This window comes from Plecotus auritus (assembly GCF_963455305.1).
Source record: "Plecotus auritus genome assembly, chromosome: 5".
Lineage (NCBI taxonomy): Eukaryota > Metazoa > Chordata > Mammalia > Chiroptera > Vespertilionidae > Plecotus > Plecotus auritus.
In genome coordinates, this window is record NC_137776.1 from 28,450,771 (window position 1) to 28,475,170 (window position 24,400).

General features: G+C 36.9%; 1 protein-coding gene across 3 annotated transcripts in view; it reads left to right on the plus strand.

The window, feature by feature from the left end:
- Positions 1–1,826: 1,826 nt before the first annotated feature.
- NYAP2 (neuronal tyrosine-phosphorylated phosphoinositide-3-kinase adaptor 2) overlaps positions 1,827–24,400 on the plus strand; it is a 240,673-nt gene continuing 218,099 nt past the window's right edge. For 2 of the 3 annotated variants that reach the window (XM_080669907.1, XM_080669909.1), the window contains exons 1-2: positions 2,159–2,809; positions 10,728–10,965. In XM_080669907.1, the coding sequence (XP_080526033.1) occupies positions 10,745–10,965 (221 nt within the window). In that variant the 5' untranslated portion in view covers positions 2,159–2,809; positions 10,728–10,744. Of the gene's footprint in view, positions 2,015–2,158; positions 2,810–10,727; positions 10,966–24,400 lie in introns of those variants that run through there. The other variant, XM_080669908.1, reaches the window with a different exon arrangement.

Below are 24,400 nucleotides of genomic sequence, written 5' to 3' on the forward strand. Positions count from 1 at the left end.
AAGTGGAAATAAAGGAGACATATGTACTACTATTTGTAATACTTTAAACAATAAAAATAATTTTATTTTTTAAAAAAAAATCTTCTCTGCTTTTGGTCATGTGCTAAAAGACAACTTCATTACCAAAAATAACAATACATTACTCAACCTCTTGTTCACAGTATGGTGGCTGCTACTAGTTTGTAAGTGGTACTTGAGGCACTGCTTTTCTAAAATGTGCTAAGTTTTTAGAATTATTAGGAAACAGAGAAGTGGAGAGATAGATGGTTTGAAGGAGCAAGAGAAGGAGGGAGGGGAAAGAGAGAGAGAGAGAGAGAGTGAGAGAGAGAGAGAGAGAGAGAGAGAGACGGTTGTCTTTCCCAATTTACTTCCTTTTCTTCTTTTCACCTATCTAATCTATCTAATCTTCCCAAGTGCATTACACAGATGTCCTGGCCCCACCAAAAAGTAGATGCACAAGGACCAGCAATTAAGTGACACATGTGGCTCACTTTAGGAATGCACTTTAGGACATGTGAAAACTGAAAGCATTACAGTAAAATCATGTATTGATTTTATTTTCCCCCAGATACTAACAAGTTAAAAAAATAAAATTCACAAAATCACAGTACAGTACCAGATGGCATTTAAAAATCAATAAGGTGAACTTAAGTTTATGGTTTTTTTATGTTCTCTTGATGCATGAAAAATTACATTTAGGACACATTTTTTCTCCCTAAGAAATTAGTGATGAACTTAGATGTTTAGGATAACCCTTGGGAAAATCAGCTTGTAAGTTAAGGTAATTTACAATAAGAATTATTAAGAGAGAAATGTGACAGAAAAATATTTACAGGTCACTATTGAATAAAAAGCTCATTTTGTTTCTTTCAAAATTGATAATTTAATCCATATTAAGCAGAAACTTAAGGCTTATTGTTACTTTTACCATAATACCAAGCTACAGATGAAAACAGTTACATTATACTTTATTCCATTTTTTGCTTTGAGCAAAAGCAGGTTAGGTCTTGATATGTGTGTGTGTGTGCATACACACATATTTTTTATATATGTACATATATAGGTTGCATCTTATGATATATATATATATGTATGTATATATATATATACATACACACACACACACACACACACACACACACACATATATATATATATATATATATATATATATATATATATTCAATAGGATATTAAGAACAAAATGGGGAGAGTCCTCAGGAGATGTAGGGAATAGGATGACTTTTAATAATTTCAACTGTGAGTCTATAGGAGTTAGTGACACACATTGCCACAGCTAAATCACATCTTATTTTTGTTTTAAAAAGCACACTGTCCAAGCGAGACCTTTATTCGTCATACGTGTGAGCTGTGCATGTTCTTACTAAGTGGGCTAGTTTTGTTCCCATGCCATGGGAGCAGGTGGCATGAAGCTGTTTTGATGAGGTTAAAAGGCTCCTCCCCTCTTTCCCCAAGCAGCAGCCTGAAGTACGTCAGCAGTAATTGTGTGCCTGGCTGGGCTGCGCAGGGAGGGTGGAGGCAAAATTGATATCAAATAAGGGTCTCAAACTGAGATCTGGATGCTCCATTTAAGTTGTTACCCATTTTCATTAGCCATGCCCGGGGTGAAAAGCTTATAAACACCGTCTGTAGTAAAAACATTTATTTTTGATAGATTTCTAGTGTTGCAGTGGATATAAATGAAGGGGTTTCTTTATCCTCTTTTCATTTTATTATTTACTAATCATACTTCAGCTCAGACAGATAAAAGAGAGAGGTCCTGTTGCCTAGATGTGAGTTCTTTAATGAGGAGGGTAGGCCCCGGGGAGCCGAAACCCAAAGTAGAAAGGTGCTGCTTTCGGGTTTCTTGTCATTTCTCCAGCCGCTTCTTCACCATTTTCCAATGGGCCTAGCGAGGAGGAACTATCCAAGGTGCTAGAATGCTGGCAGCTTTGCCGTTCAATGCAGACGGATTGCAGAAACAGAGAAGAAAGATTACTGCTTATTTCAGAAGGTAGGTTCTTTGTTTCAGAATCCCTGATTAATCAGCAGCAGCATCAACAGACTAAGGCAGCTGGAGAGAAGAGAGAGAGAGAGAGAAGCAGGAAGGGAGGGAGTCAGGGCAGGGAGGGAGGGGAGGAGGGAAGAGAGAGAGAATGAGAGAGCTGGTTGTCACGGGGGAGGGACCATGCCACAAGCTAGGCTGCTCCAAACCTTCTGTATGTAAGTGGCAATGAGAAAGAGCATCTTTTTGGCTGAAAGGAGACATTTAGAGAGGATGTGGCTGATTTTTTGTTTTTATTTATTTTTGTCTTCACAGAATATAATCAAATGAGACACCTTAGCCAGCCTGGGTGATTGCTTCGAGTCTTGTAATCTCATCTGTGTAGCAAAGTGGGTAAAATCATTCAATTTCTTCCCTGCTGGACCTGGAAGGAGAGGGGCTGTGTGTTCATCCCCACCCATTAGCTATGCCCTCTTTTCTCTGAATGTCGATTTAAGGAAGCAAACACCTGTCTTCTGCCACCATATCTTCCTAGAAAACTTTGAAGGCCATTTTTATCTGATAGGAAGAACCTCAAGAATGCTCTGATCTCTAGTGATGAAGAATCTGGCAGTGGACACTTTCCCCATCCAGATACAATGCACTTTAAATGAAGAAAAACTGAGCTGAACTACAAGTCTATTTCCTATGGTGCTGGATTACTCCTCCAGAGCTGCCCTGACATCCACCGTGCAAGAGGGCTCTGACAGACACAAGTCACCTCCTGATTATTGCACTTAACTCTCCCTGGGGACTTACATTTTGGTATGTATCTCATTTTTCAGATTCTCTAAGCATGCTAATTGAATCCAGCACTAAATACACCAAGCGATCTGGTTATGAAATGGGATGGATTTTAGCTGGGGATACTTAATGCTGAAGTTTGCATGTCTTATTAGGTGGAGCAGAAATAAAGCCACAGCAAAGGCATTCAGAGCTTTAATGAGCCAGAAGTTATTTTGTACCCTCTTGCCCACTTAGTTACAATAACCACAGAAATGGTTAAACTAGATTTTCATTGGTAAAATAAGCCATGTTGAATTATTAAAAGCATGGAAAATATTTTCAAGGGTATTAATTGGCATTCACATGTGCATGCTGGCTATTTATCTGCTATTCCTTTCCATAAATATTTTACAACAGTCTCTTAGCATATTTGTGTCAGCCCAAATTTATGTTCTCAAAAAGACACTGTACCAAGTAAAAATTAGATAAACTATTAGACATATACTAAAGCTGAAACTGCTTTTTCCTAACTGATTAGACATAAATGTTTTTGAGAAACATTTAAAGTTGCTCTGCTACCATAGAACTGGATTTTTCTTTCTAAATATAGGCCAGAAATAAGGAAATCCAATTGGAGAGTTTACTCGATGTAGTTTTGGTCACTTTAAGATGCAAAAATTAATAACCAAGTGGTGTGGAATAATAACTGTAGAACAAGAGTGAAAATTAACTCCTTTCCTAATTCTTCACACTTAAAACAATGCTCCAGTTTGTTTTCTATGTTGCCAAGTGGTAAACAAATTAATATGAGAACATGTGAGCTTCCCATGCTGAAATTATTTTATTTTTATGTGGAAAGTGCAACATATGTTTTCTAACTCAGTAAAGAAGGGAACTCTGTGAAGGAAATTGACACTTTTGAAAATTAATGAGAACAGACCTGAGAAAAATATTACAACTTCACAAGGAACTATAGAGAAGCCCAAGGACTTGAAACCTCTGTAAAGTTTAGAGGGGGATATGTAGAAATCCTATACACCAGGAGACTGGCTATTGTTTGAAATAACACATTAGTCATAGACTCCCAATTCAATTAGATGATGTGCATTGTAGCTCAAGTCAGCAATTTATTATACCGACTATATCTACTTTGCAAATACTGCCTTGCACACATCTGGAAACATTTGGCTGAAGTCTCAAAAAAGTGTGATGGCCATTGACATTTCACAGGAATCCTTACTATTCCTGGAAATGTGCAATCTTTAAACGATGGGCAAGTTGCACCATGACAACCTGGAGTAATTTCCAATTTATGATGCTCCTGCATTAACGTCATCTATGCTCATTTTACTCATTTTGGGAAGGGAGACAGTGGTGAAAAACTCACTACAAAGAATCTGCTTTCTGAGAAAAAAGCAGTAAGTGTCTTTGTAGTTACTTCCACAAGCTCTCTTGGTTTTAACTCTAACATTTCCCATTGTGGGCAGAACAGCTGCATTTTGATGACAGTGAGAATGAGAAAATGAGTGTGACAGTTTGTGGGGTTGAAGGTAGGATTTCAAGCACAGTCAAAGTGAAATTACAGGATATAATTTTGACAGATTATAAGATTTGAGCAGAAAAACAATTTTGACATGGTTAACATGGTTATAGATTATAAGCAGGCAATCTAGTCTGTTGATTTTTTCTTATGTGAAGTCAGCAAATTTTAGAAATTCATTTGCATACATACTTACATATGTATATGTATCCTGATTATTTAAACACTTATATTTTCACAATGTGTTTTTAAGTTGGTTTGAGTGTATGCAAAAATTGTAAAGGTCTTTATCTCCTAATGAACAAAAGATACATTCAAAATTGCCTTTGAAAACTTTTATTTGAATAAATTTGCACTATTGGGCAAAGTAGGATTCTTTATCTCAAAGAAGATTCAGTTATTGGAATGGGAGGGAAAATCAAATTTTAATAACTCAAATTGTAATGACTTATTCACAGCATTGAGACAGGTGTGGTTTGGAAACTTCAGAAATAACTAAGAGGTGGAGACCAGAAAACTTTATCTTGTGCAAATAAAATATAACACATAAATGTGGAATGAAAGTAAAATGTTTAAGCTTTCTACTGAAAAATTTATTCCCTGTATGTATCTTGTTTTTGTAATAAAACGTAATAGCATTATAATAATAGCACAAAATAAACTTCACCTTCTTTTAACTATCATATTAACTTATAGGGTGCATTGTGCCCTTAAATTTAAGAAGCTTTTCATAGAACTCAGAGAATTGGACAGCAATTCTCTCCCAAAGCAAGTGGTTTTTCTCCCTCTACCATTTAGTGGATGTGAAACATGACTGGATTAATGGAAATTTTATAACTTATTGTCTTAGAAAACCAAAGTTTTAGACAGAGAGCCACTCCATTTCAGAAATTCTGAGTAAGTACTTTAAGAAGAAAAAAAAGAACCAGCACCCATGGGGGCCAGTGGACCAATTCTCAGATGATACTGGTGTACTAGGAGCCTGCTTTTGGTAAAGGGTGGTGAATGACCCACAGGAAGGCTCTGAGAAGTGAGTGTACACAGCTCCCTAAGCCTGTCCTTATGGAGCCAGAGTGGTTGATCTCACAATACATAAAATTACACTGACAGAGGAATTGGTTCTGAATTTTAGGAGAAAAAGGAGAAATACTTTAAAATCTTAATATTTATTTGACCCTTTTTGCATATTTTCAACAAAAGCCTGTAACTAGTAAAACATCTTCTGTCCTATGAAGAAGCCAATCTTGACATCAGTTAGTGCCACATTGAATATGTTTTGGTAAATTGAGGCCACGCAAAAGTGATTCCTTAATCTACAAAGGAAATAACCCATATACACGCATGATCTTTACGTTTTTGCATGCATTGATTTTTCAAAAATGTGCTCCCCCTATTTTTTTTCTTTAATGCTCAAAATCATGTAGAGTCTTAGCTTCTTGAGTCCCTTGGATGCAAATAATGGCTACAGAAAGAGAATAAAATAACAGATTTTTTTATGTTTCCATAGGTTCCATTTGGATATCCTTATGTATATTTTATGTTCCACATGTATATGTTCTATATAGTTTGATTACAGCTCTAGGCTCAGCATTGAAAGGCATAGTGATGGTTTTACAGAAAGAGAAAATAAAGAAATGGTTAATTCAATAAAAAAGTAAAATGTTTAGTATTTTTAATATAACCCTAGTCCAACCAGTGTAAATTGATATATCTTAGCTGAGTAGAGTGACAGTGTAAATTGATATATCTTAGCTGAGTAGAGTGACATTTCAAATTTTGGAAAGTGTCACAATATTATACAAAGTTTTGTTTAGGAAGGGTGTGGTCAACAGGAAATAAAAAAGTGAAAGAATAAAATAAAATAAAGGCCAAAACCGGTTTGGCTCAGTGGATAGAGCGTCGGCCTGCGGACTGAAAGGTCCCGGGTTCGATTCCGGTCAAGGGCATGTACCTTGGTTGCGGGCACATCCTCAGTGGGAGGTGTGCAGGAGGCAGCTGATCGATGTTTCTCTCTCATCGATGTTTCTAGCTCTCTATCCCTCTCCCTTCCTCTTTGTGAAATATCAATAAAATATATTAAAAAAATAATAATAAAAAAAATAAATAAAATAAAGCTGAGCAATTAACCACCCTGTTGTTCTTAAGCCCACATCTGTAGTTTTTATAAGAATGGCAGTGATCCTAAACACAGTAATTCAGAAATTAAATTAAAAAAATCTTACAAATGCAGACTATAGCAGTGAAAAAAAAAAAAGAGTAAAGTGAAGATGTGAAGTTATCTGTGATTTGTATGGGAATTCTGATCTTTGTCATTTTAGGTGCTTACCCAGGAGAGTCCCTGACACTCATTTTAAATATTGGCCACAACTTCTAAAAAAAAATAACACACTCACAAAAACATCTTACACTATTTGAAACAATGTTGTACATTCCAAAGAAAACATATCTGCCCTGTGGATGATGACTACAGATGTTAGCTTTCAACCAGTACTCTAGGGGGTGCTAAAATGTCTAATTTGTTGTGAGCAGAATTGGCTGCAGACATGGTACTAGTTCAAATAAAAGGGCTGAATGTAGAAACTCAAGACTTTTCCTTGAATCTCGCCCACGCTGTTGTCACAAATATCCCATGAAATAATTTGAGGTCTAGTATGGTAGATTGATTGATTGACTGACTGAATAATTGTGATATATCTAAAGATGCTATCTGAAGAAAGGGGTCCATTTGCTTAAGTATGGTTTTCTAAGTTGCTGACTTTAGGAGTTAGATGCCCAAGTCACGCCTTCATAAAATACTTGTACATAGGATTTTCATTCAAAAGGCAGAAATGAACTTGATTTAATATCAGACAGTCAAAAGGCAGCCAAGTTTTTAGTGGTAAAGACAACATACCTTATTTAATATCTATCTTGGCCATAAATATAATTTTTTGAAAGATAAACAGATTTATGACCCTACTTGTCCGTTGGGTTCTCACTTCAGGGAAATTGTAGCAGTTATAATGAGGTAGGTACTTAACATATGGTTCACTTTTCTTTAGTGAAGCCACGAATAGGCTCATTCAGAGTTCAAAGACATGAGAAACACCTTTTAACTTGAAAAGAAGGAGGCTAAATGTTTGAAAGATGGGATGAGTTTTGTGGTTCAAGTGCCCCCAGATTCTTATTTTCTTGATGTGAAAAATGGGGCAGAATGGATAAGTGGTCTGTCTACATGCATTTGGTTAATGAGCAAATCAGCTAAGGCCTTTCACGGCCTCTATATGCATATCTGTAACTAAGAAAGTTTAACTGCACTAAACATTCTATTGACTAAAGTTTCAAAGTAAAAATATGTTTATTGTGTTTATTACTAAACACAATTTTGGTTAAGAATTGTGAAAAATATCTAATAATTATGGTCACATTTATTGAACACTTACATGCATTTTTTAACTGAATCCTCACAATAATGTAAGGAGGTAAGTGTTATTCCAGCCACAATTTACAAAACGTGGAAACTGAAGCTTAAATAGGTGAATTGACTTGCACAAAGTCAGAGATCTAGAGGTAGTCTAGTTGGTATTTTCAGATCATGCTGCTCAACTTTTCAGCACTGCTCTTCAGGACTGCCTCACTGCTCACCCTCCTTACATTCCAACTAGGTTATACATGCAGACAGGGAAGCAGAAACGTGTGATTGTGAGGCTTAAACATTGGTAGGGTCCAAATTAATTTTTAATCTTAATATTTATTTTTGAAAACTAGATGTAATTGTTGAAAAGGTTTTTGTTGTTGTGCATTCTCAAAAATAGTGACTATGCACCATGACAAACTAGTAAATGTCAGCACTGCCACCTGAATTGGTGCCCTGGTCCCACTGTATTGAAATTGTTCATTCATTGAGTCCTTATACTGTAGTGTGAAAGTACAGAGGAAGATATTCTGCCTTTATCAGTGGTTGATTCACAACAGGTGCTCAACACATACTTGAATAAATGAATTATTGTAGAATCAAATACTTCTCTAGAACTAGATGACAGAAGGCTTCTCACAAACATTGATTCAATTTTCATTACTCTCAAGTTTTACTAGATTTTATGGTTGATTTTCATCCCCCAAATGTTCATCTCAATTAAAAAAAAATCTTATAATACAACTTTCCATAGTATAAATATTTCATCATACTATTATGTAATATTTTCTCAAGATAAACATAATTTAAACTCCAGTCAATTTAAAAGGCCACTTAGGAAGATAACTAATTTTCAGAGGTACACAATTAACCCTGTTAGTGTTTGGTACATATAAACTGTATAAAGAATCACTGCTGTCATTTGCATTGTGAAGAAAATTTAAGGGAACAAATAAAAACCTCTGGATAATGCCTTACATAATGGGAAATATATAATTTTGCTCAAGGGCAGCGATCATCTTTTACCCTGAGGGCATTATCTCTAGCATCCTTGTAATACTGACTTGGTTTGCTTAACTATAGTAGAATTAATTGCCATAAAGTTATGCATATCTTTTTTTATCCAGGCACACCCAGTGCTGAAGTCCTTGGTAGAAGTGAATTTTCAATAATGGCTATGCTTTAACTCCCTGAGAATCATGTTCTTGTATTTTTCCCTGAAAATTGCAATCATTTGTAGTAGTAATTTTCTATTATTCTGTGTGTCCACCATTTAAGCATCTAACCTGATGGACTGATATTAAAATACAATTATGTTAGATAGTTGGAATTAAAAGACCATTTCATTCACCAGCCATTATGGCTTAAAACCAACTCAAACATAATAAAATTTAACATAAAAAATCACGAATCAACCAATAGCTCTTCTATTCTTTAGATTCAACAATTTCATAAAAATTGGGGACTAAATCCTTAAATTCAATGTGAGTTTCAAATAACATATGGATTGACTGGCAGCTAAAATGCTAATAAACTGTGATAAGAAGTGAAGTTTCCATAGCTACAATCCAGGTTATGGAACATGATTATACTTCTAAAAAAATCAGAATAAAAATGATTTGTAATGGCGGAAATAAAAGTCTATGACTTCAGCATTAAATAATTGGGCTGATGTTTTACAAATACTTTGGAGCCTTTTGAAGAAAGTAAAAAATATGTAAAGTAATATATAATTTTGAAATGGCCAACTTTTTTTCCCCTGTTGATTGATTTTTGCTTTAGATTTCTTAATCTGACTCAATGACACCAGTTTCCTATACTACAATGAATATGCAATTGAGGCCATTAAGCTTTATTAAGCTAGAAAGGTAGAATACTTACCTGGTATGTAATTAATTAAACTTAAGTTCTGTTTTTGATTGATTAAAGCATAATTTCCTTATTTCCTGGCTTTATTGATTTCTGAGATTCATTGGATACCTTATCTTCAAGGCATGATGATTTGCATAGCATGCTGGTCAGCCACCCACTATTCATCTACACTCATACATACATTTGAAATTGCTATTGCTGCCAAAGTTTCTCCTACACTTTTATTAGAATAAAATTAGCTAACATTATTACATGCTTACTATTGTTGAACTCCATGCTAAGTTCTTTACAGCCATCACGTCTCTTAGTCTTCACATTAGCAAGTGGTAGGAGAGCTTATCTATCACTTTATAAATAAGACTAATATATAGTATATTGGTTCAAAGTCCTATGTTGTTTTGATTTGATTTGGGTTTTCAGTAATCCTTTCTGTGGCTGAGGTTTTTAAACCTTCATGTAGAGATGATAATCACAGTTGTCACTGCTTGAATTTCCAGACTGGTCAGGATTAACATGGGCCTCGTGATCTGTGATATTTGAGTTATGGTGTCAGGCCATCATAGAGAACCATTTTGAAAAATAATGAGCATCAAAAGGAATTATTGCCAAGACAAATTACATTAGAAATGTGTATATCCTTGATGACTTCTATATTTTGCTTGGATACTTCAGATTCAAGTAAACTTAATTTAAAATGTAAGGAAAACACACATGATAAAAATGTTTCTTCCAAATAATTATGTAATTTTATTTGAAATTGAACAAAAAAGTCTTTATGGTGATCAGAAATAAATGAAGCTTTGTTCATCTATGTCTTGTTGGTATACGAACACATTTTTGTGAAACAAAGATATGACTCTGATTACATAAACCCAATGTTTATCTAAAGGTACTTGACTCTATATGCAGCCTTGTGTGACCTTTCAGTGCAAAATCTTTGTTGTTTTTCCTGCTAATTTGGTTGCTCTGAGGAACTGTTTGCTACTCAGGCAAGATTCATCTCATATTTATATCAAATATTCTGATGGCTTATAATTTCTAATGAATAATTGTCTCCAAATTGATTCTACCACAATCATTGGAGTTTGGGGCTGACATGATATTAAAGACAATAAACAGAACCATGTGCCCCATATCTTCTCATGCTGCAGGGCGTGTTCCTTTTTACATGAGATCTTCCAAGATGATGAGTTCTAATCCTGAGGAAGACCCTTTGGACACATTTCTCCAGTATATTGAGGATATGGGGATGAAGGCCTATGATGGCTTGGTTATTCAGAATGCATCGGACATCGCTCGAGAGAATGATCGCTTGAGGAATGAAACAAACCTGGCCTACTTGAAGGAAAAGAATGAAAAACGACGAAGACAAGAAGAAGCAATAAAACGGTAAATATAAATAAAAGTGTTCTGAGTTTTGCACACATGAGAAAATCTGTGAGTTGTATAAAGGCTGTGATTTTATCACCTGGTTGAGAAAGGGACTGTCAAAGGTAGACTCTATGAGACCAAGTGAAAATGGCTCCTCAGCTATGACAAAAGCATAATCCATTCTACTGACAGGAGCCTCATCTTAGTTACCAAAAGTTTTTAACTTGAGTGTTGTGCTTGTGGAGATGCAGATGGGATGGGGAAATAATCCAGTTTCCTCTAAATAAAAGTTCATACTGAACAGTCCCTTGATTAAAGCCCAAGAGAACCCACAACACTTCAATAGCTAATGCTTGATGACAATTCCCACCTTTAACCGGTTCTGTTTATAGTTCTTACCTTATGATAAAGTTCATCTTATCTTTAGATGGTAAAAAGACTCATCATTATTTAGAATTACGTGAGCCTCCGAAGACCAGTGAAACAACTCAGTGTGTGCATTCTGTATAGAATTTTATGATTATTACAGCTCTTGCCTGGTACCAAGTATCCAAGGTTTGTTCAAATGAAATGACTTTTGTGATGCAAAACCTACCAGCTACAAGTCAGGGAGTCCTAGATTGCAGCTTTCAAAGTGAGGCTAAGTTTCCTAGGGCACTGAGACCAAAAGAAATATAGACATCTTTTCATTTTTCAAAAGAATATTACTGTGTGTGTGTGTGTGTGTGTGTGTGTGTGTGTGTGTGTGTTTTACGGGGTACAGGTAGAGACATGTGTTTGATGGAGTTCTATTTCTTCAATGGAGACCACTTACTAAGTGCATAGATGCAGAATTTAGATAATTAATCCATATCTATTAGCTGAATAACTGAATCATAATAGTTAAGCTATTTTGATAGTTAATGGATTTTTAAAAAATCAAATTTAGCATTAATGCTTTTGCTTACTCTCTGTGAACATTATGACATTTAGGAAAATAAAATATTATTTTAAGGAACTGATCATGCTTATAAAGAAGCCAGGTAAGGATGTACCACTTTGATTATTTAATTACAAATAACTTTTATGAGAAGTGTACTGCCAGAGATGCGAACCTTATGACTAGCTGTTGGAAGAGAATTCTAAGCAGAGTTCAATGTATTCCATGAAGGGGACAAGGTATCATGTATGGGCCGAGGCAAAGATTGGAAGGATATAAGTTCAGACCGGTAGTGGACCACCTTCTATTGTGGCCTTATAAACTCTTACATTTTATTCTGAAGGAGAAACATTCATAGACATGTTTAGCAGAGGTGTAACATGACTTAACTAAATTTTTTTCAAGGATTATTTTTTTCTTTGCTTTGAATAGATGGGTGGGGCATAGGTGAATGGAAGAAATCCAAAGAGAATGCCTTTGCAATAATTTGGGTGAGAAATGATGATGGTTTGGACTAGGTGGCATAAAATGATCAAATTATAGGCATCATCAGAATTTTCTAATTGATGAGATGTAGGTGTTCAGGAAGAGAAAGGAATTAAAGATGGTTCTCAGTTTGTTTGACTTTGCTACATTGTGGTTTTTTCCCCCTGAACAATTAGAAGAATGATGTTTCCACTTAATGAAATAATCAAAACTAAGAAGAGGAGTAAGTTTGGGTTAAATGGTGGGGAAATAGGAGCTCAGTTTTGGCAAGCCAATTTTGTAAGCCTTTTTAGATATCCAAATGGAGAATTCTGAATAGGCAGTTGGAATCCAGGATTCATGGTGAAGATCAAAGCTGGTGTATAAGCATTATATTCTGAAGAGTTAACAAGCATGAGCCTAGTTGAGAATACCTAGGACCAAAAATTAGATAAGGATAAGGACAATAGGAATTGTTCCTTGGCCCACTTGACTGCTTACTTGAAAGGAACAGTAAAAGAATCCAGTAAGAACAGCCAGTGGAGAGGAGAAGAACCACAAAGGAGTGACATTTCTGAGTAAAATGACAAAATTGATTAAAGAAGAGAGTGTGTGTGTGATGTAACAGATAGACCAAATATGTTGAAGCCTGATAATTGACCACTGCCTTTTACCACATTGGTGTTGTTGCCTTGAGAAATTTCTTTGGAGGGCTGGAGAGAAAAGCATACTGGGATTGTGTTCATGAAAAAGTGGGAAGAAAGGAATTGAAACAAAATATAAAGAACTACCTTGAAGACTGAGTTAAAAATATTTTAAAAACATGAAGGGTAGTTGAAGAGGGAAGTGTGGTTTATGGTGCAAGCTAATTTTTCTAGTGTTTTTTCTTTAACAAGAGAAGAAAAATAACTTATTTAAAATACTAATATGGCAATAGAAAGGGACATGCTAAATACTTATGAGAGGAAAGGAAAATTATTATAATTATGTCTTTGAGTAGCTGGGAAAGGATGGGATCTATAGTATCTCAGATAGGAGCATAGGTTATTTGGCCATGTGGGAGAAGGGATGGCACAATATGTGGATGAGTGAATGATGAATACATGAATGAGTAACCCTGCATAAAAAGGCCCCACACCTGGCTCATTATACACCAAACACCATTTTATTATTGTACTCATACTTGTTATATGTGCCTGGAATTGAAGGATGCAGTATGTGTGTTGCTATCAATACCTCTTCCCATAGTTTCCTAGAATCTCCCTCAAATATTTTTCTGGAAGCCTGATTCAAAGTGCAAATATATTTGGAAGGGAAATTATACTAAGAAAGTGTCCTAAATTGTGGAGACTTCTTAAATGTCTTTCATTTTTAAAAGCAGAACCCATGTACAGCATGAGGACATAGCAGTCTCTGGAATCATTGGGGGAGGGGTTGCAGAGAAAAATGTCAAGGGAGCCAAATGTTTAGTGATTGGACAGGAGAAAAAGACTAAAGTGCATGTTTTATAACAGGCCTGGCTGTGTGTACTCAAGTTGTCTCATCTCAGTAGCCATTGTAATGTTCAAATTCAGTTTAATTTTGTTCATATGGTGACTAGTATCCTGGGGTTCTAGCATATAATAATATGTTAAAACATATAATAATCTTCTATATTATAGAAATCTTCACAGTATATTTTTAGAATTGCTTCAACATTCCCAATAAGAAATTTATTTTGAATACTTTTAAAACCCCATAACAAGATTCTGGCATTTTAGGGTTTCAGGGATGATAACAGAAGCAGATGCCCTCATCTAAATTCCACAGGTATTTTAATATTTTTAACATGCAATTTATGTCAAGTTGTAGAGGAAATTCAATGTGACATTAACGAACACAGTCTAATTAATTAAAATTCTTTATCATGTCTGAAAATGCCTTCTTTAGTATATAGTATGATTTCATATATAGGATACAAATGCTGGAAATGTAAGGATGGGCATGTTTGACCTTGAAAAGGCATTGATGATAATTCTCTGTGAAATATGCCAGTTGCAATTTCAGAAATGTGCAGACTGCCAAGGATTGCTTAAAAAATGGAAATAGGATTTTGTATGATTGACCTTCTGGATCACATATGTGCTGAAATGCCTTTTGTGCTGAAGCTGAGAAGCTTAGAACACTGAGCTCTTAGAAAAAGAATATCCTGCTGTAGCCGGTTTGGCTCAGTGGATAGAGTGTCAGCCTGTGGACTAAAGGGTCCCAGGTTTGAATTCTGGTCAAGGGCACATGACCGGGTTGCTGGCTCGATCCCCAGTGGCATGCATGTAGGAGGCAGCCAATCAATGATTCTCTCTCATCATTGATGTTTCTATCTCTCTCTCCCTCTCTCCTCCTCTCTGAAATCAACAAAAATATATATTTTAAAAAATAATATCCTCATCACTTTCTCGGTGTTCTAAGTCACTTAGGCTTTCTAAATCCAATTCCTTATTTTTGAATAAATTTGAGCCACATGTCAGTATGAACTTTCTTGTTTCTTTACTTTCACTTCTCAAATGAGATTTTACCAAAAAGTCTTGTGGGTGAAAAATTCTAAATAAATAAGAAGATACTGTTAGTGCTTTTCTTTACAGCTCCAAATAAAAATTGGTGACAAAGAGAGAGAAAGGCTTAAAAGTGAAAAGTTAATGGAGAATAAAAACTTGTTTCAATAGCTCATCATTTCTGCTATTTTAAATCCTAATGGTTTTGTGCAGGCACTGTTAAATGAAATTACTTTTTATTAAGAAGCCTTTTCAAAAACAAATACACATAACGTACAGCTTCAAACAAGTGAGCTCCTTTGAGATGGGTTACAAAACCCTGGTTTGTTGGATGTGTCTGGGTGAAAAGGGGTGTTTAAGAAAAATGGAAGATGGGTATACTGAACCATTAACTCAGCACAAGCACCAGCCATTAAAAAGGAAGCAACTGGCCAATGAGAACAGAGTCTGGCCACAAACAACCTGTAAGGCAATATCTGCGTGCACTTGTGAACATAAGGCCTGACATAGAGGTTCACTATGTACAGGTAACACCTTGTTTACAATATCAAGTAAGGATGTTCACTGAGGAGGATGGGCAATCAAAAGACCATCTGGTATAAGACCATCTGGTATACCAAAACATGCTTAAGTTTGTGGTTTCCTTTAAAGTAAGTTTTTCTTTCTGGATTCTGAAACCAGTCTCTTCACAGTTTCATTTTTACCATGTGCCACAGTATCTTAAAAACTATAGGTAGCAATGTTTTAAAAAAGGATAAGCAAACACTTTCACTGGTTACCAAAGGGAAAGAGGGGTGGAGGGAGGTAGAAAAGATTTTCTTAACTTTATTAATCAATGTCAACCCCAATAAATTTAATAAAATTTTAAAAATACGGAGCCCAACCAGTGTGGTTCAGTGGTTGAGCATCGACCTATGAACCAGGTCATGGTTTGATTCCTGGTCAGGCACATGCCAGGGTTGCAGACTGAACACCCAGTAGGGGGTGTGCAGGAGGCAGCCGATCAATGATTCTCTCTCATCATTATAAAATATATTAAAAAATAAAAAGATAATACAAATACAAAAAATATTCCTTAAAAATAGCTATAAAATTTGCTCCCAGTACATGTCTTTGTGAGTATGTTTTCTAATATAGGGAGGGGCTGCATTTAATTTTTCTAATGAAACAAATGCTACATTAGTGAAATTCTCCCAAACATTGCAAGTCTGGAAGACAGCTCTTGACTTTAGCAAAGTGGTTCTGACACAAAGGACTACTTAGGCTGATTAGGAATGTCTCTATTCCCTGTGCATACCCTCAAGGGATCTATATGAGGTTATATTTCCTCTTTAAAAGTGACAGTCAGAAATGGAATTAGATTACTTACAGATCCTTTAAATATACATGCACTTATATATTAGTATGGATACTTTGAAGCTATTTATATTAGAAGGTTTCAGTATTTCCTTTATTCAAAGAGAAACAAAAGATGACTAGAGTCCATTGGTCAGACCATAGAGAAAAAGAAGTAAACATTAAAATAAAGAAAGTGTTTGCTTATCCTTTATCAAAACATTGCTACCTAAAAAGTCAATGCTTATGATACCAAGGTTTTGAACTGGTTAATATTTTAAGTGATTACTCAAAAGCACAGTTCCAAAGAGCTCCAGTGAAAGACATGTTACCAGTGGTATAAATCCTCTTTAGATAGTGATAGCTTCTGGAATCATACTCATGACTTGTTGCAGAGAATTTATGGAAAAAAAACACTTATTCAAGTGCATTTTAGATGTATCCATTCAGTGCAGCATGAATAGCTACTTTGGTCACAAATAGATAATATCATTGGGTTTGTGTTAATTGGAGGCATGTAGAAAAATGAAACACCCTATTTGTATATCAAAAGAGATGGTAAAGCACCATTACTCAGGTTAAGTGAGGGCAGTTAAATGAACCAGCATTCAGAAACACAACTTCATCAACTTTTAGAAATACCCTACAGCTAGCTATAGTTCCTATGCTTAGAGCACAGGAAACAAACTCTAAAAGCCCTCAACCACACTTCTATGTAGAACTAAACTCAAATCTGCTGCATGTCAGGGTCTTGCTGGAATGAATCAGCTGATCTGATCTGATGTGAATTTCTGACCTAATTTTGCTGTAGGACTCAGTGCTTAGGCAGAGAAAACAAGGTTAATGTGCTGATAAGTGGGCGAGATTAAACAGCAGACAGAATTTTAACAAACCTCTCTAATTTCAGCTTCCTCTTGTGTTTGTGATTAATTCCAATCACTTTTCTATTAGTCATTTCAGAGGACCACAAGCTGCTTTGCTTGTTTTTTATGTGAAAATTGTGCATCTGAATTTTCTTTTTTCCAAACTAAACAAATATCCAGGTATTGGAGTAATATTGGTTGCAATAGCAAATGCATAGGGAGATTTTTAATCATAGAACCTTATGATTAGAAGAGAGAATTCAATAACTTATCTTGTCTATCCCTCACTAACTGCTCTTTATTAAGCCAGAAGCCAAATGTAGCAGGCTGATCCTAAATGAATTAATTTATTAAAAGTGTTCTATTTTTTCCAGTGCTGGTGGGGAAAGTTAATATTAATGAGCATATATCTAAGGACACCACTTATGCTCATAAATATTAACTTTCTCCACTAAGCCTAAAGACACGACGTTTGTCCATTTTGGTTGTCATGCCATTTCACCTTGTAAATCAAAACGAAGCCTGTCCCCTTGTTTTCAGTAAGGGTCACTTTAGTGCTAAGATATTTAATACAAACTAGCATTCATCTATTGACAATTCCCATTGCGTCTATATTTGGACTAGGGGTGCTTTTAGGATTTTCATCCAGTCACCTGCCAGGACAGAGTAGAGGCCACCTGTGGAGGGACCTTCAATGACTCAGGTTAAGGTAAGGCTCCTGTTTCTTTTAATGGAGCTTTTCTGAGAGCTGTTTATACTTCTGGTTGTTTCCACTTTAATTACAGGACCTAGCATTGACCTTTTCATTTTAAGAAGCTCAGTGTCTGTTCCATAGCTGAAATAGACAGATGTTGGCAAGAGGTGGGGCTTTTCAGAACATAACCCCATATGGGCTGTCGGTCAGCATCAGAATTAAGCTCTTTTTATGCTGAGGAAATCACAGCAAAGAATGGACATTCTAAATATCCCAACGTTTGACAACATGAATGATTGAATAGAAGCCCATTGGAAAATTTAAGGTAATGTTTCTTTTAGAAGTAGTGTTAAATACTTAGAGATGGTTATAAATCAATTGAGCTATAGTTTTCAATCTAGGGCTGTTTCTTATACTCTGCAGGCTATCAGAAGATATTCTCAATCTTTAACTAAACATGGCCTTTGTAAGATGTTAAAAAACCCAGATAAGGGAAAGGAATTATTATGGAGCCAGATGATGAGTCAGGGGATTTTTTTAACTACTAAAAATGCAGTATGGCTTAGAGAACATGTCTAATGTAACAAATGAAGCTGCTAGAGTAGAGACTGAGCATGCTAATGAAATAGCTCCAAGGTCTCAGTCCAACTTTGAGGTAGCCTGAAGAAAACATCGTCATCCTAAATTTATGGGTCACCTTGAAATTAATTTTAATCATGAATTGATAAAAGGAAAATCAAGCTCTCTCCCAAAATGAATCTCTGCTCAAAACACATGTCTCTAGTTGAAAGTTATTCTTAAAAGCATTCATATTTGGAAATGCATGACAGAATATTCATGTCCATGCTAGAATATGAATATAACCAGCCTTCCAGGAAGCAGGGGAAAAATAACTCTATTTTGAAAAGCACTTTTGATAAACTGTACAAGGAAGATGCTTTAAAAAGAAAAAGACCAGCATTTAAAATCCATTACTTTAATTAGTAAATTGCATTTTAGTCTTTGATTGGAGGCTAAGTGTACCACTCAGAATATCCTGACTTTTGAATAAGAAATTAAGTGGTTCAACAATGAAGATAAGCATTACCAAGGAGACTTCTTAATTTTCTATTAGGCTGAGTTTTATAGGAATTGTATAGCTATTTTGTTTCTGTACAAAGTTTTTTATTATGCACTTATTCACCACTTATTATACATCAGGCATTATTGTAGGTACTTGGGATAAAGCAGTGAACAAAAGAGTAAATAATGTTTGCTTGCCTTTGTAGGATTTACAACCTGGTGAAGGTGGGGTTAGGGAGACAGACAATAAACAAATAAGTAAAGTATATCACAAGTTAAAATGTGATGAGTTTTTATGAAGAAAACTAAACTAGACAATGGGAGTCGGGGTGGGGAGAAAATTTAATTTTTGATAGGTTGGTGAAGAAAAGGCTCAGTGAGGATGTGACATTTGAATAAAGACCTGAAGTAAGCAAGGAAAGGACCATGCAGATCTCCAGGTGACAAATGTCCAGGGAAGAGGTCTTAGGTGGGAGTATTCTTGGAATGTTGGAGAAAATGCAAGAAGGTCATGTGGCTGGAGATAGAAAGTGAGCAGAGAAGGTTAGAAGATCAGGTCAGAAGGAATGGAGTCAGATCTTGTCAGATCATGGAGGTCACTGGCTGTCACTCAACTGAGATGAGAAGTCACTCAGTTTGGAGAGGAAGAATGCTTAATGTGACTTCTGTAATTAGAAGGCAGATCATTCTGGTTGGTGTGTGGAGCATCAGGGGCAAGGGACTTCAGTTGTGAGGTTATAAAAACAACTAGAAGCCCGATGCATGAAGATTCGTGCAAGAATGGGCCTTCCTTTCCCTGGCTGCCAGCACTGCCTTCCTGCTCTGGCCCCAGAGCTGCCTCTTTCCGCTCCAGCCCCACCTTCCCACACTGCCCAGAGGCCCTGAGTGGCTGGGGTGGTGCGGAATGCCTGCGTCGTTGCCATGGCAACAACGCAAATGTCCCCCCCCGCCCCCAGCTGCTCGGCACCTGAGTATGCAAATTAACCCACCGTCTTTGTTGGGTTAATTTGCATACTCATTCCTGATTGGTTGTTGGCCGTTGTGAATTTGCATCTTTCTCTTTTATTAGTGTAGATCAGCCATGGGCAAACTACGGCTCGCGGGCCGGATCCGGCCCGTTCGGCTGTTGTATCCGGCCCGCAGAGCCGAAAGAGCAGAGGGTTCTCTTGCTCTCCCCTCCGCTCCTTTACTTTGAATTTATATTAGTTCACACAAACACTCCATCCATGCTTTTGTTCCGGCCCTCCGGTCCAGTTTAAGAACCCATTGTGGCCCTCGAGTAAAAGAGTTTGCCCACCCCTGGTGTAGATGGTTCAGAGGGAAGACAATGGCATGGACCAAAGCAGCAGCACTTGATGGGGAGGTGTGTGGTGGAATTGGAGAGACATTTTAAAGGTAGAGATGACAGAATTTGATGATAGATTGGATGTGAGGTGTGAGAGCAAGATAAAAGCATGGCATTCCAATAACAGATGGGAAAGACAGCAGAAGGAGGGCTTTGTTGACAAAGGTTTTGCACATTTTAGAGTCTGAGATGTCTCTTAGGCTTCCAACGCTTTGTGATTTGTAAGAATTTCATGTTTTGTATTTGATAATTTGTAGGTATAAGATTGAATAATTTTATAGAAATGTGAAACACTTTTATAAGACCCTAAAGGTTATGCACACATATTTAAGATTGGAGAAATATTTTTAAATAAATGTTTATCCAGAGCAGGGCAAGCATGTAGATTAATCACAGCAAATGAACAAGTGCCTGGAGGTCTCTGCCTCTGCGCCCAACTAGTAGAGTCAGTGATCTTAATTCTAAGAGGCTACACAATCCACACTTGTAGACACTTTCCAGTGTAGGGCAAAGATAACAGTCTTAGTCATGGAATCTGAGAATCATGGTAAAAGGCAGAGGTAGGTCCACAAAACACTTGACATTTTTTAAAAATGTTCTGACAGTGGGTAGATGTATTTATTAGCATTGGTAATATTCACTTATGGTCTTTTTGTAATTATGGAGATATCATTTTCTAATTGATACACATTGGACATCTTTTCTGTACTTGAGTATTCAAAAAACCCTGTAGATTATTACCAAATAATAAAATGGAAATTGGGAGGAACAGTATTTGTGGGGGTACAGGGGAGTGTAACTGAGTAGTGGGAGAATCCTGGTGTCTGGGCAAAAGGTGGGATCAGTTCCTTTTACTTCCTAGCTTTAGTGAGACCCATAAAATGTGCCTTAATTTTTAAAGTTAAGGTTAATCATTTGTCAATTAGAAATAATATGCATTTTGTTGCATTAAGAGAAAAAAATGGTGCAACACATGGGTCAACTAGTGGACTAGCCAACATGTATACTTTGTTAGAATTGGTAGCTGTTGTTGTTATTATTATTACTAGTATTGCTTTTACTGTCATTGTTATTACCTTTATCTTCATCACACAATGTGTTTATATTAATAACTAGGAGCCCAGTGCACGAATTCGTGCACCTTGAAAGGAACTGTGGCTGCAGGGCTGCGGTGGGCACAGGGGCGGGTCTTGGCCCATCCTCAACACCCCCACCCGGCCCCTCCCACCACGGCCCCTGTTCCCCTGCCTGCCAGCAGCTCTGCTCCCACTACCACTGCTGCTCCCACATGCTGACAGCGCTGGCCCTGCTTGTACCTGCTGATGGCGTGAAGTGATTGGGGCCAGCACCAGCAGCGGATGTGAGCAGGCCAGCGCAGTCAGTGGGTGAGAGTGGCGGCTGCTGCCCTGATCACACCTCAGGAGCAGGGGAGGTGGAGAAGCCCTCAGGGGCGATCAGGGCTGGCAGATGCTGCTCACACCTGCTGATGCCGAGCGATCGGGACTGGCGCTGGTCACAAGCAGCGGGTGTGAGTGGGGCTGGTGCAGGGAGCAGGTACAAGCACCCGGCGGGACCTCGGCATGCGGAAGCAAAGAATTTTCGGTAACCACCAGAGGCTCGCCCCGATGACAGTGACCGGTGTCCCGCCTTAGACACAGCCATTCATTTCTAGAAATTAATTCTTTCAAATGTCTCCCGCTTGCCGAAACCGGTTTGGCTCAGTGGATAGAGCGTCGGCCTGCGGACTGAAGGGTCCCGGGTTCGATTCCGGTCAAGGGCATGTACCTTGGTTGCAGGCACATCCCCAGTGGGAGGTGTGCAGGAGGCAGCTGATCGATGTTTCTAGCTCTCTATCCCTCTCCCTTCCTCTCTGTGAAATATCAATAAAATATATTAAAAAAAAAAAAAATGTCTCCCGCTCACCTGCTCCACCATCCAGCCACAGCAAATGCCTGCCATATTCCGCACATGCCCTCTGGTGGTCAGCACATGTCATAGTGACTGGTTATTTGGTTATTCGGTTGTTCTGCCATTTGGTCTAATTGCATATTAGGGTTTTATATATATAGATGACATAGGGCACCATGTTCAAAAATATTTTACCTTCATTTTGGATAGAAACCAACACAAGGAAAGAAATGGGATTATTTGCTTTCAGCATTTGCAAATGACGTGTGTATTCAGTCCCCAAGAGTGTATTTCTTATTTTATCATTCTGTGTCGTTTTCTCCATGTACACATCTTTCTGTTGTTGTTGTTTTCTGCTAAAACAGTTAAAATTACACAAGGCTGAGAGAATTTTGGCATATGAACAGATGAAAAATAGGCAATAATTGGTCATCTTAGTCTTAATTATTAAACTGGCTCCCAAGATCAGAGAAGCTATCACTTGTGCATAGCAAGTTTTGCAACATTTGTCCAATCAGATTGCATCACCTCACTTAGTGCACTGTCATTGGGTGTCCTGAGGGAAAAGGAAACAGGCTGACATAGCATGTGATATTACAAATGCAATTCATTAATCCTTTTCCAGATATTTTCAGGGAACTACCCTGCAAGTTCTCCCTCTTGGCATAGGAGCTACTAAACTTTTATTCTTTTCATGGAAATGCATACTTTCTGTAAAAGTCCCATAACATTTAAGCTAAAAGTAAACAGAGAAAGAAATAATGAATCATATCTACTACTACTACTACTACGCACACACCCATACACACAAGAGATAACAGTCTAAAATGATTTTTTAAAGAAATATGCTGTGTGGTTTGACTTTTCTTCTAGAGAGCAATGTGTTTTCCACACCGCGGTGTAAATGCTGTTTAAGTTTCAGCTTTGTCTTGGTTTGAGGATACTGGGAAAGGCTGGGCCCACAACAGCCTCTAACACGTTGCATGGGAAAGTGTGCTTCTTTCTTACATACTGCTTGATGTGGTCATTGTAACTCTCTATCCAGCTCTTTCTTCAAAGGAAACCAAAATGCAAGGAGAAACTTGAGCCTTTAAGAATTTTTCTAGAGTGATCCTTAATCTCCTAGGATGCTTGATGTTAGAGTGTCACATAAACTTTAAAAATTACTTGAATGCCTTTTATAATATACCATTGAAATAGTATTTGTTTTGAAGATAAATGACAAAACAGGACTGGAAATCACTTGTCAAGTAAGTCACTGCATAGATCATTTTAAATAAACATTCTCTCAGAGGCTTTTTCTTTAATTTGAGGGAGATGATATTTTTACCAAAAAATAACAGTAATAGATAAATTAAAAATAAACACAAGATAATGAGGAAATATATTTATAGTGATCAGAGTACATATGGATTCTTCTCCCAGGAGAAAGGGGATGGCTTCTTTTTTATTCTTCTCCCCCACCAGGTATGACATTATAGAGTAGTGAGTGTTTGATCAGGGTGAGACTAGAATCTGAAATAATTTGCCCTTATGTTACTCTTAAAGTGTTTTAGAAAAAACTCATTGTAATTAATGTAAACCAATCTCTTTTGCATATTGGCCTCTGGATAATTAAACAAAGGATTAAAAGATGAGTAGCTTGTGATTTTCTCTGGATTTTTTACTAAGCCCTGTTTGAAGCCCCCAGACCTCAGCAACTCCAAAGTCTCAAGAGATCAATACAAATAAAATATCCCATTTAGAAAAAAAAATCCTTGTGCTTTAAACTACCTGTTAAGATAGACACAGCCATTCATTTCTAGAAATTAATTCTTTCAAATACCTAATTTTATTCTTAGATTCTTTCTTTTTTCATATACTTTTACTTCTTAATAACATCAGATTTTAATTCATTTCCTTAGTTCCTGTCTTCTGTGATACTCTTCAATTCCAATCTGGTGTGTGTGTGTGTGTGCGCGCGCGCGCGCGCGCGCGCGCGCGCGCACACACACACACACACACACACACACACACACACACACATGCTCTGTTTAGTTTGTGCTCAATTATTCAAAAAGCCTAGGTATTTCAAATAAAAACAGAGAAACACATTTTCAAAACATGGTACATGGTTCAACAGATTATATGGGATAAAAGAGATGGGGGAGAGGGACAGAAAAGGACTGCCCAGTAAAAGCCTTTTTAGCAAATCAGACTGAATCTCATTAATAAAGAATACATCCACTAAAGCTGCCCCATCAATCTGCCATGTGCATTAGCGATGTGTAGTCCAATTCCAGTAGATAAATTGTTCCCTAAGTGTTGGTCGGCTGCCACTCAAATCACAATACT